This window comes from Hippocampus guttulatus, chromosome 11 (assembly GCF_054856545.1).
Source record: "Hippocampus guttulatus isolate MCC_2025c chromosome 11, RoL_Hgut_1.0, whole genome shotgun sequence".
Lineage (NCBI taxonomy): Eukaryota > Metazoa > Chordata > Actinopteri > Syngnathiformes > Syngnathidae > Hippocampus > Hippocampus guttulatus.
This window is the reverse complement of record NC_141271.1, coordinates 21336301-21353442: the sequence shown is the minus strand read 5'-3', so window position 1 is coordinate 21353442 and position 17142 is coordinate 21336301. Positions and strand designations below refer to the sequence as shown.

At 51.1% G+C, this 17142-nt stretch overlaps 1 protein-coding gene across 2 annotated transcripts; it reads left to right on the top strand.

Moving 5' to 3' along the window:
- Positions 1-372: 372 nt before the first annotated feature.
- Positions 373-16387, top strand: LOC147198646 (calcitonin gene-related peptide type 1 receptor). 2 transcript variants are annotated; one of them, XM_086123479.1, is made up of 13 exons: positions 373-569; positions 7220-7319; positions 8196-8352; positions 8462-8572; positions 8675-8787; positions 9348-9439; positions 9536-9662; positions 10693-10846; positions 10936-10996; positions 11642-11708; positions 11924-12142; positions 13087-13128; positions 13436-16387. In XM_086123479.1, the coding sequence occupies exons 2-13, from the start codon at positions 7245-7247 to the stop codon at positions 13655-13657; spliced, it is 1440 nt and encodes a 479-aa protein (XP_085979605.1). In that variant the 5' UTR covers positions 373-569; positions 7220-7244; the 3' UTR covers positions 13658-16387. The 2 variants fall into 2 exon arrangements, with proteins under 2 accessions (XP_085979605.1, XP_085979604.1); XM_086123478.1 differs by lacking the exon at positions 373-569 and adding an exon at positions 3621-5478.
- The last annotated feature ends 755 nt before the right edge of the window (positions 16388-17142 follow it).

The following is a 17142-nucleotide window of genomic DNA, read 5'->3' as shown; positions in this document are numbered from 1 at the left end:
TGATTCCATCTAATAATTCCATTCCCGTTTAATAATTGTTTAAGCAATTATTATAACCTAGGGAACTGTAAGGCAAAAGAATATAATGCTCAAATATGAAATGAAAATAATAATTGAACCTTAGCTTACAATCTATCCATTACACTCTGTCTCTTTCTCTCTATCGCTTTATCTCCCTCTCTAGCTAGCTAGCAATCTGCCTCTCTCTACGTCAATATTTTGAAACGTTTGGCCGTATTCTTTCATCGAAAAAAGGGCACGGCAAAGCGCGCGCGTTATTTATGAATGAGCAGGCGAGTGCGCGTTCACGCCGTGAGTACGCGGCGCGCGTGCACGCGGCAGCTGCGGGCTAGCTGTAGCTGTGACGTCACAGGAAGCGGTGGGTTGAGTCCCGACGCCAATCTGACAGCGGCGGCGGCGGCGAGGACAGGCAGGCAGGCGGTCTTGTTCTACTCTGCGGCGCTCAGCGTGGGCGCGCATCTCCTCTCTCTGCCTTGGACTGCACCCAAAAGCAGGACGCCTTGGACCTCCGACGGGATTCTCTTCCCACTTCGGACGGAACGTTCCCGGTAAGGGATTATGCAGCAGCGGCGGCAGGAGCATCGCAGTGATGCAGAGCGGAATGAATGCGCGTCGTTGCCGTTTGCTCAGCCGTGCGTGTTGATGCGTAATGCACGGACGGCACCGGCCGGCCGACCGGCCGGCCAGCACGCCTGCCGCGCCGCGCCGGGCCCTCAATCCATTAACGTCTAATGACAACATGGGAACGCGCAGCTGGGCTTCCCCCTCGGCCAGGCATTCCGCTTTTCATGCCGAGTCTTGACATGCGCACTGGGTGGCTCACAAATGGCCAACACCGAATTGCGCTTGCCCGCCGCTCGATGTTTGCTTCGTGCATACTTTGGGGCTGGGATTTGATGGCAATATCGCGAGACTCTCTCGTTTCGGGCGATGCGTTTTTAAACGAGATGAAAGCGGGCCGGCCGAGATCTGCTCGGACTGTGATGGAGCGCATCATTTCTCTCACGTCGCGTTGGCTGATCCGCGAGGAAAAGAACGAGCGTGGGAAGACAAAAGAACCTTGTGGAGTCTTATTACTTGGGTCAAAGTCTGAAAGGATCCGCTTGCTTTGCAGAAGCAATTTGCCGATATTGAATGGACTCAAGTGTTGGGAGGAAAAGTCAATTGACGGAAGTGAACGATTATTATTTGGATTGTGTTTATGTCTTTATTTATTTGATTGTATTTTTTTTTAGCAGTGTGTGGCATTTCGGTGTAGGCGTTGTCGATTTTTTTTCGTACTTGTTTTTGTAGTGTATGTTGGAAATAGTGAAATTAATAATGATCATGAATGTCAGTTTTTTTTTATTTTATTATCTGCAGTGGTGTAGTTGAATATCTATGTTTTGTTTATCGCATCGCTACAGGCAGGACCTTACATCAGCGTAGTTTTTACCCCAGATCAAAAATGACAATTTCTTGGAATATAAAGAACAATGTGCGGGAATGGCAACATTGTTTTCCGTAGGTGCACGCAATAAGACAAAATATGCCGTGCGGCTTGGAAACGCATGCCTCGGCTGTTTTTTCGCGGAGGGCCTTTGAAGCCGAATGTCAGAGAGTGACGGAGCTCAGCGGGCTTTGGTGTAAGATGCGGGTCACGCTTTGCTAACTCGGCTGCGCCGTTACATAAGCTGCACATTTGCAACTTTGGCGGCCTGCGACACGCGTGCCGACGGAAAAGCTCGCGAGGACGACGACTCTGGGGCCTCTGCTCTTCCCGCTGTATCTGCTCCCTTTGGGTTGCATCTTAAGGGAAGGCGCCATTTCCTTCCGCTGCTATGCGGATGATTGTCAGGTCGATGTCCCGACCTGGATGGCGGCAAATTTCTTGAATTTCAATGTGTTGGTGTTTACCGCCAGTGGCCCTCGCACATTCCATCCTGCCGACTTGGGCCCCCCTGGCTTTTATCTTCAGCCAACGCTCTTGACGTCGGCTCTTAAACAGGACCGTCAAAATGGTGCTGTTTTCAAATCCAAGCGTCTTTCATTCGAGGCAGCCTAACATCAAGCAAGCCTCTCCTTTCCCCCGTGAGCACTTTTTTAACAATCGTTTGTGTTTTCGGATGATGGTCACGCACTTGACTTTGGAGTCAGCCAATCCTCCACGAAGGGTCCCCAGTTGGTCCAGAATGCCGCTGCTCACCTTCTTGACTGCTACTCGTAAGAGCGAGCACGCAAGTCTCACTCTTTAATGTGAGAGAGAGAGAGAGAGAGAGAGAGATTGGGCTTCTCCAACTCGTTGAGGTCAATATTTCCACTCATCCGTGTTTTCCAATCCCGGTTAATTCGGGCACGCAAGGTGCTTCACGGGCAAGCGGGGCTTTGTGGAAAGGGGCCGTGAACTCTCTCCGAGTGTTCTGTGTTTGTGAGAGCTAAACAAAGCAGCCGGCTTGACACGGGCTTCCTGATTTACGGTGTGGGAGGGGTCACCTGGCAGAGAGAGCACATAGGAAAAAAAAGTACCCCCCCCCCCCCTCCACCCCCGCCTTCCCCCAATGCATCTGTCCTGCTTGGTGGCGTTGACTTTGCATGACAAATTCATGCGGGACCGATTTTCCCGCGGCTGGCCACTCGGCACCTCAGGCAAAATGGATGCAAATATTGCTTTGCGGTTGGGTGGCGTCCAGCTAGTTTTGCCTTCGATTCGCAAAATGTAACAAGTATAGCCGGCCCAAGTATTTCTTTATTTTCTGCAGCAGACTGCTGGCAAGTCGAAATTGAGAGTTTTGGGAGACTGGCACTGGACCAGGCCAGCAATCGCTAACATTTGCGGAGAATTGACGGTCATTAGAATGTAGGGCGGGGGGGGGGGGGCGAAAAACCCTGTCTGCAGTCTCAGTCGGGGTCCCAATTAGCTAAGGTAGCCCAGTGTAAAAATATGATTTTCACGCCTCGATGGGCAAGACATGCCTGGCTCCAGGGACTGCTTTGAATTGGTTTGAAGCTGAACAAACAGCACCCCCCCCCCCCCCCCCACAGCCCCACAGTCCCATCTATATTGGGACGGATTCCATCACACTGGATGGCTTGAGAGAAATCGGGATCTTTTGTATGATTTTTTTTTTTTGGTGCCCCCCCTCTCCGCCCCCCATAAAACTATTTAGGATATTAGCGTGCGGCCTGCTGCGCGATGTTTAGCAATGAAGTGAAGAGCCGCGTCGGAGGTCAAGCGTAGCGTCCGCTTCCGTGACGCGCGGGCTTCCGTTTGCATTCCTTCGGACTGGAGCAAGCTTGTCATGGGCGACGCCATGACGGGTTCCCAATAACGGCTCGGTATTACCTCGCACGGTTTTCAGGGGGGGACTTATCTTTTCTTTTGAGCGGGAACATTCCGAGGGGGAGTGGATGAGGGTGTTTGTTTTGGCTTCCAGGAAATGTTCAGAGCCCGGAGACAAACGGCTGATAATGAAGCCCAAACCGGGTGGATGGAATCAACAGATAGCAACCGGGCTGTCCCTTTTTTTTGACTCAATTCCATATGAATGTGGAAAAGGTTCCATGTGGAATGGGAGGGTTGTGCATGGCCTAAAACAGAGAGGGGGGGGGGGGGGGGGTAACCAACCCCGTTTTGACCTACTCTTCAAGCAAACAACCTCCCGCGATCGAGCCGTTCCCATCACCTTTGCAGCATCTTCAGTGCAAGATCAGCATTGATTGAAAATGCTTCTCCTGGCACTCCAGATTGACATTCTTTGCCAAATCGGAGATTTTTGTACACAAAACAAACTTTGAATGACAATAAAAATAAGAGAGAAAGTTGGATGGCGGCGGCAGATGATCACATGACATCGCTTGTCCAATTAATGCTGCGGGAAATTGAGTTCGCTCCGTAGTCAACGTGCGACTGTCGTGACAGGACGTCATGCACGCTTCGTTTTGTGCAGAATTAAAAAAAAAAAAGTTTCCTTATGTCTTGAAATGTGATTGACTTTTTTCAGGTTTTAATGAATGCGTTTAATTTTATGTCTTGAATTAGTAAAAAAATCTCGTTTTTAGTTTTCACTCCTGAAGGGTTGAATGAGTCTGCATTTGAAGTGGTTGGGTTGCACACCTCCAAGGAGGTTTAGAAGCACTGCGCAACAGACCGCTGAGCGCTTACGACTTCCGCTGATGCAGAGCATGCGACACCGTTGGTTCAAGGTGACACCCTTTTTTTTCTTGTTTTTTTGCAGGAGTGAAACCGAAAGCCGTTTTCAACACGGCCTAAAACCACTTCAAGCCATTTTCTATTCGCGCGACGAGCCGCTTTGCGGGTGCAGCGCGCGATGGGGCCGGGTTTATTTTTAACCGGCGTATTTATACCAAGCCATTTGTATAATTTTTCCCTTGCGCAGACGAGAGGCCCCGGGAACAGGATCCCTTCGCGATGAGAAAAACCTCGGGACTCTTAAGCCCTCCAAAGTCAACTCTCGATACGGACTACGGAACCACGGCCTGGGAAACGTGCGCGCGCAAGCGGCGGCGTGCCCGTTAACGTCGTCGACCGGCTCGGCACGGTGACATCACACGGCGCGACGACCGCGACGGTCTCGTTCAAAGAGCGAAATCATCCACGGCACTGAGAAGTTTTGGCAACAATTTAGAACTCGCGCACCTGTTAAGGCTTTGCGATATCCAGCAAATGTCGACAAATGATTGCGATCGGTAGATCGGGACTTCCTTCTGACCACGCCCATTTGGTGTCCGATGCCATTTCCACCGAACGGGCAAAGATTCGACAGGTCGCCAAAATTTTGCGCCGTCCAAATCCGATGTCGTCCTCTCGCTCGATGTTCAGGTGAAAACTTGAAGCGCAAAGTGGCGTCCACTGAAAAATCGTCCATGGCGAGCGATCGCCTGCGATGGAATGCCGCCCACTGATAATTTTGTGCTGACTTTTTGACGTGGTTTAACTGTTCACGGTTGACGTGAAAAACGTGATTGCAATTCCATCTCGTTTTGGGGGAGGAATCAAACGGTTTCTTGGGGGAAATCCCTCGCATCCAGAAAGAAGATTTATCACCAGCCGCCGCCTGATCCCGCCGCCTGATTTTCCCGTCAGCGGCGCAGACCACCGGTGCGGTCTTTTCCGCTCTTGCGTTTCCACGGTGGCGTGCACGTTGAGAACGCGTGGCCGAGCTAGTTCGCTCCACGATCGATCGCATGGCCGCCGTCTTTGATCAGCTTCTGCGACGGGCGCACGGCCGCCAACGGCCCGTCGGACAGTTGAAGGAGGCGTGGCTCTCGCATCTGCGCGGGAAGGCTTTTTGTTTCCCCGAGGCATCTGGCGGCTCCGTTCTCACGTGTTCTCGTGGCGTTTGGAGCGCGGCGGATGCCGATATACTTTTTGTATGTTTTAGTCTTTTCGCAGGCATGCGGGAGGGATGAGCACATGTGCGGCCGACCCCGGGGGGAATTATCCGCTCGCTATATTTGGTATGTTTGGCGGGGAGGAAACGCTCGGAGGGAGGGTGTTTCCAAGCCGATCCTTCCTCTTCGCTTTTCCGGCGCGTGTTGTGAGTTTGTCCGAATTGCTCGTTGATCTCTTTGTGCCCGAAACTGGAAAAATTTCCAGTGCGTTTCCACGGTGGCGTCCTCAGATTCTCCCCTGCGGCGGAGTGCCTGAGGGATGGCGGGGATGTGCGAAGGTCCTTCCAATGGCCCTTTTTCATACCACGACCGAGGGAGGGGGGGTGTCGGGGTGGGGCATTGCCGACCGATGTTTCCACGCCGCGACAAGCGCGTGCCGGTCGGAGCACCCGCGCATGAAATACGCACTCGCCGTCGCAAGGCGTCGACAGCTCGTTCTTTTTTAGGGTTCTGAAGGCGGAGCTTCGGCCGCTGTTCAAAGTGCAGAGCCGGATCTATTCTGGGAGACGGGGGGTGTTGGCCACCCCAAAACCTTGCGATGGCTTCCTTGACATCCTTGCAACCAAAGGACGTTGACGGCGCAGCGTTTTGCCGCTCGCCGACGCGTGACGTCAGCTCTGCATCATGACTCGGCACTTGTGCGAGGCGCCCACGGTTGCCGGCGCGTCGCGCCTGGCTTTACTTGACCCCGAAAGATCAATGTTCAGGTACGAGCGCGGCTCTCGGACTTTTCGGGGCTTCGCTCGGCGTGCGTGGGATTTGCCTTTGTTTAAATTGAGGACACTCATCTTTTGTTTGGATTGAATCCCGCCGCTCTATTTGCGGTTTTGTGCGCTCACATCGTCTCTCGAGTGATGTTTTGGTGGACTTTGACTTGACTGAAGTGAATTGCAATCGGGAGGGGCTGGTTTGCCGGAGTTCGATTCTGGAATCGGCGTTCATGAAGAATCCATTTTCGTCCTTCAGAAATGACGACATCCCGCGCCTGAGAGCAAAATTCCCCGTTCAAAAGTTTTGGAACGATGAGGCCGAGTCCTTTCTTTTTGCGGCGCGTGGAAAACATTTCGGTCTGACCCCGCGGGAGGAGCGTCAGATAAAAAGCTCAACAGCTCAGCGTGAAGCCTTTGACATTTGAACGTGGATTATTCTCCTGATTCGAAAAAGATTTGGGTTGAGTTGCAGGTGTGATGGTACATCAAATTAAACCAGCCAAGCCCGTGTGTGTGTGTGTGTGTGTGTGTGTGTGTGTTAGAACAACAATCAAGTGTGAAGCTGAAAGCAAATGCAAACCACCGTCATGACAAACGGGTGCCAGCCGAGGCAGTGTTGCATCGCTGTGGATTTGAGATCAATTTGGACCTTGGCTGGCACGGAGAAAAAGGAGGAAAGCATTTTGCTTGTAAAAAATGAATTGTCTTTCCTCACCGCAGTTCTATGGAGAAAAATGTTGACTAGTTTGGGAGAAATCATTTCATAGTTGAACGTTGGTATATGTCAGATGATGAAAACAGATGATGGGCCACAAATGGCCCCTGAGCCACAGTTTGGAAACGGCGGTGCGCAATGATATTTGCTTTCCAAATATTCTCATTCGAACGTCTTGCAAAAGCGATGCAACGAAATGATCAACAGCTGGCAAGCGACATGTTTTTTGTTTTCTTTGGTTTTTTTTCTTTCCACGGTTGTGTGTGGCTAAAAGAAATATGCGACATGTGACGGAAGTCTCCTGTTTTAAACTTGGCCTCTTCTGAAATCGTCTGTCCAGTTTTTTTGACCTCACTTTGGAATTTGCGATCTTCTCTTCCAGATCGGCGGCTGTTAAATCGTTCAATATGGCCGACAGGAAGGAGGCGCGCGTCGGGAAGAAGGGCCTGGCGGCCCTGGTGCTCCTGTGCTCTCTCACGGCGGTAGGGTTGACCGCAAAACACGCCTTCGCGTCGCTCGGGGATCTTTGACCACGTGACCCCGCGACTTTTGTTTGACGTCGCTAGCCCAACACAAAGAAAACATCGCCGGCAGTGTCACATAGCAGCATTTATACATTTGAAGCTTGGGAATGACAAAATCGGATAGAAATCCCCACGCGTGGCGATTTTGATGTCGTTTTCATTCACGTGGCCGAAATGGTTCAAAATGGGATTCAGATGGTTCAACTTGTTTTGTTTGTTTGTTTTTCCAAAAAGGTCGTGAAAATACAGAATACAAGACACGATCGATTGCCGCTTTCCTCCGGTGGCGGCCGGCTAGCAATGAGCAAGAAAAGTGCTCATGTTTACGTGGGCAAGCTGGGCAATTTTTCATGCTTTCCATTTGATCACTCGGGTGCGACGTCTTCAAACGATTGAACGGCTTCCTGGAATCGACAATGCATGCGCAACAGCTTCGTCTTCCACGTCGCCAGGGGAGGAACTTCTCTCGTCCGGCAAATAGCTTCATCTTTGCTGCGCGTTGAGCTGCCCGTTTGCTCAACCGGTTCCTCTTACTTTGTGTTTGCGGCCCCTTCTTTCATCTCTCGGCGGCTTCTGTTTCGTTCAACTGGCAAAGCGACGTTCCAAGCGGGACTCCGATGGGCTAGCGCCGCGCTAATTTCCGCCACATCCGGTGAAGCAAATTTACTCGCGGCTCGGACCGAGTGGACTCGGGCTTGACTCGGACCGGATCAAAGCAGACTCGACGACAGCCCGGCCTCACGCGGACGCACATGGAATTATTCGTCCCGGTCATTGTCGTGCGTGTCCCTCATCCAGCACCGGAACGCGCGCTGCGCTTTCGTCTCCTTGCAGGTACGCGTGACGGCAAGTCTGGAGGTCAACGAAAGCCAGCAGCAGCAGCAGCCGACCAACGTGTATCACGACATGGGACACACCAGGAACAAGATCGTCACGGCCCAGTTTGAGTGCTATCAAAAGATCATGAAGGACAACCCTTCCGACCAACAAGGTAGCCGGCCGGCCGGCTGGCTTCGAGGGCCGCCGAGCTCGACGTTTTCCAACCAAGGGACGGCACAGAGCCCAACCGCGGCTTTTTCGTCTTCCCTTGTGATTTTCAGAGCCCACCTGCAACCGCACTTGGGACGGCTGGCTGTGTTGGGATGACACCAAGGCTGGCGTCATTTCAGAGCAGCACTGCCCGGACTACTTCCAGGATTTTGATCCTTCCGGTTAGTCGTCGGCGTTTTTTTCTTCTTGTTACATGGAGTCCATGGACACTGAGGAGGGGCGGATAGATGGATGCTGATGTATTTTCCTCTTTTTGTCTGCAGAGATGGTGACAAAGATTTGCACCGACAGCGGCCAGTGGTTCCTGCACCCAGAGAGCAATCGCACATGGACCAACTACACGCGCTGCAATGAACACACCAGCGAAGGCAGAGTGGTAGGGAGGAAAGAAATAAATCAAAAATCCACTCGATTGCAAAGGTCCGCAATCTTTTGGGTCCAGGACCACCCATGTAAATTGTCCTCGGGGCATTTTTCATCGAGTAGTCATGTAAGAGCCTGTTTGTGAAATTCGGGTGTGGACAGCACCGTCATGACAAAGCAAATCCCCCGGACATAAATTTGGCACAGCTTTTGAGAGGAAGAGAAAGATTAGGGCGAGTCTCTCCGACATGTTGCAAGTCGGACGAGCTAAAGACACCGTCCCGGGTGTGAGGAAAGGTGATGACGTAGTTCATGCGGTAAATGGCGGACGCCGGGTTAAAAAAAGCCACTGATATCCCACTCCAGCTATGCAGTGAATGAGTAACATTCCCAATGCGTGTCATGATTTACTTTGCGAGCAAAAGCCTTTTCTTCAGGTTTTTGTTTTTTTGTGAAAGGTGTCTCAAAAGAAAACAAAAGCTTTGTTTTGTTTTTCGCGGGCGAAAATCCGAATCCGTTTGAATGTCGGCGGGTCGCGTTGAAAGTAACCGTTTTGCCTCCCTTCCCCCGCAGACGGCGATGAATCTTTTCTACTTGGCTCTCATCGGACACGGGCTCTCCCTGACCTCCCTCTTTGTCTCTCTCGGGATCTTCTTCCACTTCAAGTGTGTCATCGTTTCTTCGGTTGGACTCACGCCGACGCCGGCGCGCGCATCTAGTGAACTGAATCCCCCTTTTTTTTTTTGTGCACTACCACGCAGGAGTCTCAGTTGCCAGAGGATCACGCTTCACAAAAACCTCTTCTTCTCCTTTGTCCTCAACTCCGTCATCACCATCATTTGGTTGACGGCTGTGGCGAACAACCAGGAACTGGTGCAGAGGAATCCGGTGAGTCAAACGCGACGCTCACGGTTGTCTTCAAACGGGCGTTTGCGTCACTTTGGCTCCCCCTCAGCGCTGGCCGCCAATAACCGAAAGGGCTGCCCCTCGCAGCTGTGCTCTATGTGGGTGCCGTATTTCAAGATGGCGTATTACGCAATGTTTACACGATGGAAAACAAATCCCGGGTGTCTTTTGCAAAAAAAAACTAAAAAACTGCTCATGAATTCCGGTCCAGCCTGCATGCTCATGTCGCACTCTGGCTGAAAGCACTCAGGGGGTGGGGGCTGTTTCATCTCATGTGAAAGTCAACTTTTGTTACCTTGACAACGGGGGAGGGAGGGGGGGGGGCAGAGCAAGGGTGTTGTGACAAAGCAACTTACAGGACAGTCGTACCTGGTTACAACGTTCCTCGAGGGACATGACAAATGCATACGTTACAACGGTCGACCATCGTCACCGTTTCCAATAAAATGATGTCGAATACAGTCATGAATATTGCAAAGCGTCAAAACGTGAACGCGTGATACAGTGCGGAGCGGAGCCGCTCCTCAGCCACGTCGCTAGATGAGGTGGCTCGGGCATCTGCCTCCTCGGTGAGGTGTTTCGGGCATACGCGGCGGAGAGACCACGTCTCCCCGGCTGGCCCAAAAGTGACTCGCAATAAATCTTGTGACTTTTTGCGGTGCCTTTTGGAGACCGTCTTCATGAGCAGGAAGCCACCGGATTTTCACTCACTGGGGAAGCACTTCGGCAGCAAGCCACTCCAGTGTACAACTCGGCTTTGCTCGCTTTCTGCCTCGGTAAAGTTTGCGTGAAGACAGGCGGGCGGATTCCGGCAGACGCTTGAGAAGGACTTGGCCCAGATTCCCTCCCAAGACACTGCCGAGAGAGCGAGCGTTATTTGGAATCCCACTTGCTGATCAATCCAAGCTGTACTCGCTGCGTTCTTCACGCCGGAGCCTTTTTTGCGCAAAGACTCCCAAAGAGAACGACGTGGCTTGCGTCACGTTTGACGCGTTTGCTTTTCTCCCGTCAGACGAGCTGCAAAGTGTCCCTGTTCATTCATCTCTACCTCTTCGGTTGCAATTACTTCTGGATGCTGTGCGAGGGCATTTATCTGCACACGCTCATCGTGGTGGCCGTGTTTGCCGAGAAGCAACACCTCATGTGGTACTATCTGCTGGGCTGGGGTACGTCGCCACGCACGCTTTTTGCCTCGTCGCCCGCTGCTGAAACTGCTGCAACAACTGTCGTTGTTTGTTCCCCCCCTCTCCCCCAGGTTTCCCTCTTATTCCTACTTCCATCCACGCCATTGCCAGAAGTTACTACTACAACGACAAGTAAGGGAGGAAGCTTTGGTTTCTTTCGTAAGCTGCAGAATTTGTGCTTGGCGTGAGATCGATGGCGCGAACGGCCGACGCGAGGGAAAATCTGCGACTGTTTAGTTGAAGAAAATGAAAGGCAACAGGTCGCAGTTATTGTAGTGGAAGAGCATCGCCGCTATTCTGCCTGTCGCGATACGGCGCCGACGTGGATAGATGGCGCTGCTTTTTGGATTCATTCGCTCAAACTGGAGCGTTTCCCCCTGGCACAGCTGATGAGCTGTAACAGTCCACCAAGGTGCCCTGAGATAGCGGCGGATGTGTCAAAAATACATTTTCCCATTGGGTTGGGAGGTTGTTTTTTTTGTCTTCGGGATCCCAATTGGCCATTGAAAAACAAAACAAAAAAAAACAGACGGATAGCTGAAGGGTTTTTTTTCTTCTGGTTTTTAACCTCGGGGCTCTTGCCTATTTTTTAACAGCCATGAAAAATGCTCCTCCTTCAGTGTTTTTCCTTCGAACAATCTCACAAAATCGCATTTGCCTCAAAGCCGACGAGTGTCGAGAACGGTGACGACGTGCTCGGCGGCTTCATCCGCCACACGCCGCGCCAATTGTGAATGATGCTTCCCCTTCCCTTGTTGTGTGTCTTGTGCACATTAGCTGTTGGATCAGCTCCAAAACATCACTCCTCTATATCATCCACGGTCCCATCTGCGCCGCTCTCCTGGTAAGGACCTCGTCGATTAATCGTCTCAATCGCAAAACCGCAGAGAACAACATCCTCCCGTTGAGTGATCCAGTCCGCTCAGTTTTTTTTTTAATGGCCCTGTTATACCTGAACAACGGTGCGCCCAAACGGACGCGTATTATTGATTCGATGGGGCCGAGCGGTCCAAATCGGACGGCGACTAACGCGCGTGGAGCGGGCTTTTGCTCCCTCAGGTCAATTTGTTCTTTCTGCTGAACATCGTGAGAGTGCTCATCACCAAGCTCAAGGTGACCCACCAAGCCGAGTCCAGCCTCTACATGAAGGCCGTGAGGGCCACCCTCATCCTGGTGCCGCTTCTGGGCATCCAATACGTCCTGCTCCCCTACAAGCCGGACGGGCGGGTCTCCTCGGAGATCTACGACTACGTCATGCACATCCTGATGCACTACCAGGTGAGAGCCTGCAAGAGAAAGGCTTTGCGTCTCTCTTGGCTTCTTCAAACGTCTTTTGCTTGAATGCCGTGTATTTTGACGCCCTTGCCACCACCCCAAACACGAACTTGATGCACACGCTGTAATTTGCTTTTGTGGGCCGCATCATATAACGCTGCGGGCCAGATGTGGCCCGCGGGCCTTGGGTTGGAGCAAAGCACAGTAGAGTCTCCTGTATTGTATGTTTCCTCGTCTTTGAAAGTCGAGCTGTGGATTGTAGCAGCGAATGTTGTCTGGTCGCGTACTTTTCAAAATAAAAAGACCCACAGGTTCTGTGACATGCTGTTGTCAAAATGCCCCCCCCCCCCCCCCCCCCACATACACACACACGGCAATCGATTGTATTTTCACTCCTGGATGCAGCGGTTAGCATTCCAATCAAGGTCTACATCGAGACCAGTCAGAGAAGGAAAGAGTAAGTGGGGCTCAACATGTTACCTTGACACACGTTTTTTACGAGCCGGGGGATTCGGCGCCGCAATACGGCATCTGAGAGCATTTCAGAAAGATTATGAACAGGGAACCGAAAATAGGCGGGGGTCACGTGACCTGACCTCGTTCACGAAGGCTTCTTTCTTTCTTTATTTTTGCATTTGCATTTGCCGATGGACTTTGGGCTCAAAGTACACGTCAAGCATGTCCTTTGTTTCTGTCATGGGCAGCAGGAAGGAAGGTTGAAATTATGCGAGCCGAGAAGCGTTGAAGTCGCCGGGCTCCGGGCCGACTCGTTATCTGATCACCCCGAGCGTTTCCAGGACGGTCGGGGCGGTGCAGGAAGCGCCTCGTATGCAAGAAGCTTAATGGCCTAAACAAAGTCGCTGCCGGAGATCTCGATTGTTATCGCACCCGACGGTGTGTTTATCCTACCAGTCTTCTCATGGCCTTTTCGTTTGTTTGTGTTTCAGGGTCTGCTGGTCGCCACCATCTTCTGCTTTTTCAACGGAGAAGTAAGAGTTGACTCCTTTTCTTGTATACTACTTCAAAAGAATATTGCACACAAGACACGCACGAGACCGCGTCCATCCGGATGACCTCCGACACGGCGTCGATTGGGCGTTGTTTCCCGATCGGCGCTCTGCCAGAGGACTACGGACTATGTCGTTTTGCTAACAGCTAAATAGAATGACGGAAGAGCCGCCAAAGTTTCCCAATATCTTATTGGAAGTCATGGACTTCAGGTTCAATCACAATCATATCTCATCTATACCGAGTGACGAAGCGCAAACCGATTCCTTCCCGCATTTGTCCGGCAAGGTCCAAGCGGTTCTACGGCGGCACTGGAACCAGTACAACCTGCAGTTCAGCAGCAGTGTGGGAAACCACTCGGACGCCCTGCGCTCGGCCTCCTACACGGCTTCGTCCATCACCGAGGTGCAAGGCTGCTACAGCATCGACGGCCACTCGGATTACATGAACGGCAAAGAAAGCCACAACGCCGACGCCGCCGTCCTCAGGTCAGAAAACACCTTTGCCTGACCCCCACGCGTCTTGCCGCTCCGCCCCGGCGGCTCTGGCGCCGCCTCTTCTGCGACCGCTGAGACGGGACCTTGTTCGGAGATGAAGGGGGGGGGGGGGGGAACCCCGACATACTACTCACCACTCTCGGGCCCATTTACAGTCATGTCATTTCCACAAAGCCTTGGCTGACTTGCATCGATCGCCGTGAATGCTTTTGACCTGGATAGTGCCAAACCTTTGCCTGCCTCGAGTGCGAAGGTCCTCGCTGTTGAATCGACTTCTTCCGACAAATCACTCATGTTTTGTTGTTGCAAGAGTTAAAAAACAAAACCAAAAAAAACCCCTGACATCAGTTTCACCAATCGGCGTGAAATTGGCTGGGCGTGTCCATCATCAACGACACGTGTCAAAGACTCCAGAGCCCATGCGGGAGATGGAACAGGAAGTTGGCCATTTTGCTGCGCATGAGAGAAATTTCTCGGCTCGTCTTGTGACAAACTCCTACGAGGGAATTTGCTCCAATGAGCCCGCCCGAATTGGACAGATGGGCTGAGCGAGATTTGTTGCCTGCAAGGCATGTTCCACGGTGCGAGCTCAACTTGACATTTACTGCCACAGAAAGTGGAGCATATCGCACACAACTCCCAAAAATAAAAAATAGAAAGAAATAAAAAAAATCCCCTGACGAGATAGGACCAATGGTGTGAGCATTTCTAGGAGAGGGGAAAGTGAAGCTTCAACTTTGCTTCATGAACAGGCTGTTGTGTTTTATTTTATTTTGGACTCCTCTTCATGGCACTGTTGGTTTAAGTAAAGAAGAAATGGAAAGTGAACAGAGCGTGCCATCTCGGGTGGTCAAAAATGACAACAACTGCTTCAAGAAGCAAATCTCAAGCTTCATTTTCCCATGAGGAATTTCTCTCAGAACAGGAGGCAGAGAAAAGGCTCATTGACCCATCCACGAAACCGAAGACAAAGTCGGTCCTTTTGGTGTGACGCTGCCATTTTGGGCCCGCGTTGCTTTTGTGGTGTCATTTCAAGGATTCGCCATTTAGCTCTTCTTTTGCTTTCCCGCGCACCGCACAGAACAGATATTCCATGTCATAATATATTCGTATGATATCATATATCAATATATTCATGTTAATTTATCCCTGGTTATTCTTGTTGATACAAATAGCATTACTGTATTTATTTGCGCAGTCGATAAGCTTTCTCATTCGCGACGGTATACGGCCTACCTTCTTAGCATCGACGCTTACGAAGCGGCCAGATTTTGTCACGAGTATTGGCTCAGAAGCCGAAGTACTCCATTTTTGGCCAAAATGGTCATCTTGAAGGTCGGCTAGGGACCGATGCTCATCGCCAAAGTCTTCGCGCGCAAAGCAACGCTTGCCTCGTCATCTCGGTTTGACGACCGCAGAGGGACAAAAATGTGCCGCTGAATTCACGCAGTCATGTACGCTCGCAGGAAGTCGCCACGTCGGAATGAGCAAAAGTTTGTGATTCTTTGTCGAAGGCCGCACTGATGCGCCGTATGATGAAAGAGGCGCTTGTAAATAGCTTGCCATACACGTGACTTTTGGATCGCAGAATGTCCTTTTATATTTGACATCGTACAAGAAAGAAAAACGGCAAGCGTTCATATCGTTTCTTCTATGGAAGCGCGGATATGTGTGTGTTTTCGTGCGTTTGTGGTTTACACTTGCGATATTTCCGAGTGAAGCCTTGCAGGCAGCGGCGAGCGCGATGGGACGAGGGCACCCGCCGTGTGCTTTTGCCGCGGCCTTCACATGTTGAATGAAGGGCCTCTCGCCGCTTCTCCGTGGGCCGCCATTTTCTCGGGCAACATCCTCGAAGTCGCAGGTGTCAAAGTGGAGGCCCGAGGGCCAGATCGAAGCCCGCAGCGTCATTTAGTGTGGCCCGCAAAAGCAAATCATGTCTGTCAAATTGTTTTGAATCTTGCTGGAAAAAAAACTGACCAAGATTTCAAATTGTCATGTCAATGAATACCATTCAGGTTTTGCACTCGTTTTGTACCCCAGTCGGTACAAAACGACTCACTTGAAAAATAATCTGACACCCCCTCCCCGGACCTTGAGTTTCACTCCTGTCACTTATCCCAACCTTCCACTGTGAGAGAGATTTTAATTTATTATTTTGGACACAATTCCAAAACAAAAGAGTTGCTCTTCAAGTGTTCAATGAAAAAATAAAAACAAGTTTTGATCTGTGCCGCCCAAGGGATGGCAATTCATTGGTCGCTAGATGTTTACAGGCTATCTAGTCAATGTTTTCATTTGGGGCTACGTATCGCGCTTGCGTCTTTCTGCGCAGTTAAACTCGTTTTAGATGACGCGACAAAGGGGTTGCGATGTCGCGGCGACTCTTCTGATATGATGGCGAGAAAAAAACTGCCACCTTTGGAAGCATTTGGAACCATCCGGTCTGTCGTCCATTTTTTTTTTTTTTTGATACTGTACTGTATTGGACTTGAATTGAAGAGGCCATTCTGCTGTTTGAATGTAACTGGCGGCGAATTCTGTGACGTGACAAAAAAAAAATGTCGATTTGCATACACAGTCTGTTTTTTTTATTCCGATTCCACTGAACTGTATAGCACATGACGTGTTTGTTGTTCCGAGCAGAATTAGCAATGAAGATTTTGTCTCGCTTCTTGACTTTATTGTGAAGGAATATCACGCGGCACCACTTTCTTACACTGACCGAATAAAAGGTCAACTCCAAGAGATGTTTCTTGTTGTCGTTCTTGTCCGTGTTGTTGGAGGACATTTCGGTACTCTTGCACACAGTCTTTGCTCCACGTGACTTTTTTTCATCTTTTTCGAAGCGATTTACGTTGAATGAAATGGTTTCATCTTCAGCCATGAGCTCTGCTCATTGTTGTAGGCTTATTGAGCCCAAACATCACGGGCGCATTTGCCGTCAACGCTTGTCCAGGGACTCATTCCTCTCCATCTGCGATCGTCATGATAACCACGCCCACCCTGACGTCGTTGTGCTCCAGTCTAGCCCGATAAATGATTGATAGCACTCCACCTTGAGCCCATTTCGGTGGTGGAAAGAGAAAGAACTGGTGCCAACCTGGGCAGTGGCACGGCCGCCAGCGCAAACGCGCCGCAAAATGGCCACGTGTCTCGATAAGGGCCCTCCGAAGCAATGACTGCCTGACTCCATGGGAGCCATCTTGGGCCATCCCAAGGGGCGCCACGGATGACTATCAGTGGTTGCAAAACGGTTGGGAACTTTGTCTCTCTGTATTTCAGAGCCCGCTTCCAACTCTCTGCTCCCAAGTGCAAGGCAACGAAAGGTCGTCATAGTCGAAGCTGCTTTCAGGGGTTCAGCTGTTCACGCACCTCCAACAGAGCCTCCCGCCTCCGCTTCGTCCCCATGCAGAATTTCCTCTGACCCTTATCTAGCTGTTAAGCAATGCGGCTGGGAGGGAAGAGGCCCAAGGAGTAGTGGGGGCAGGGGGGGCGGGG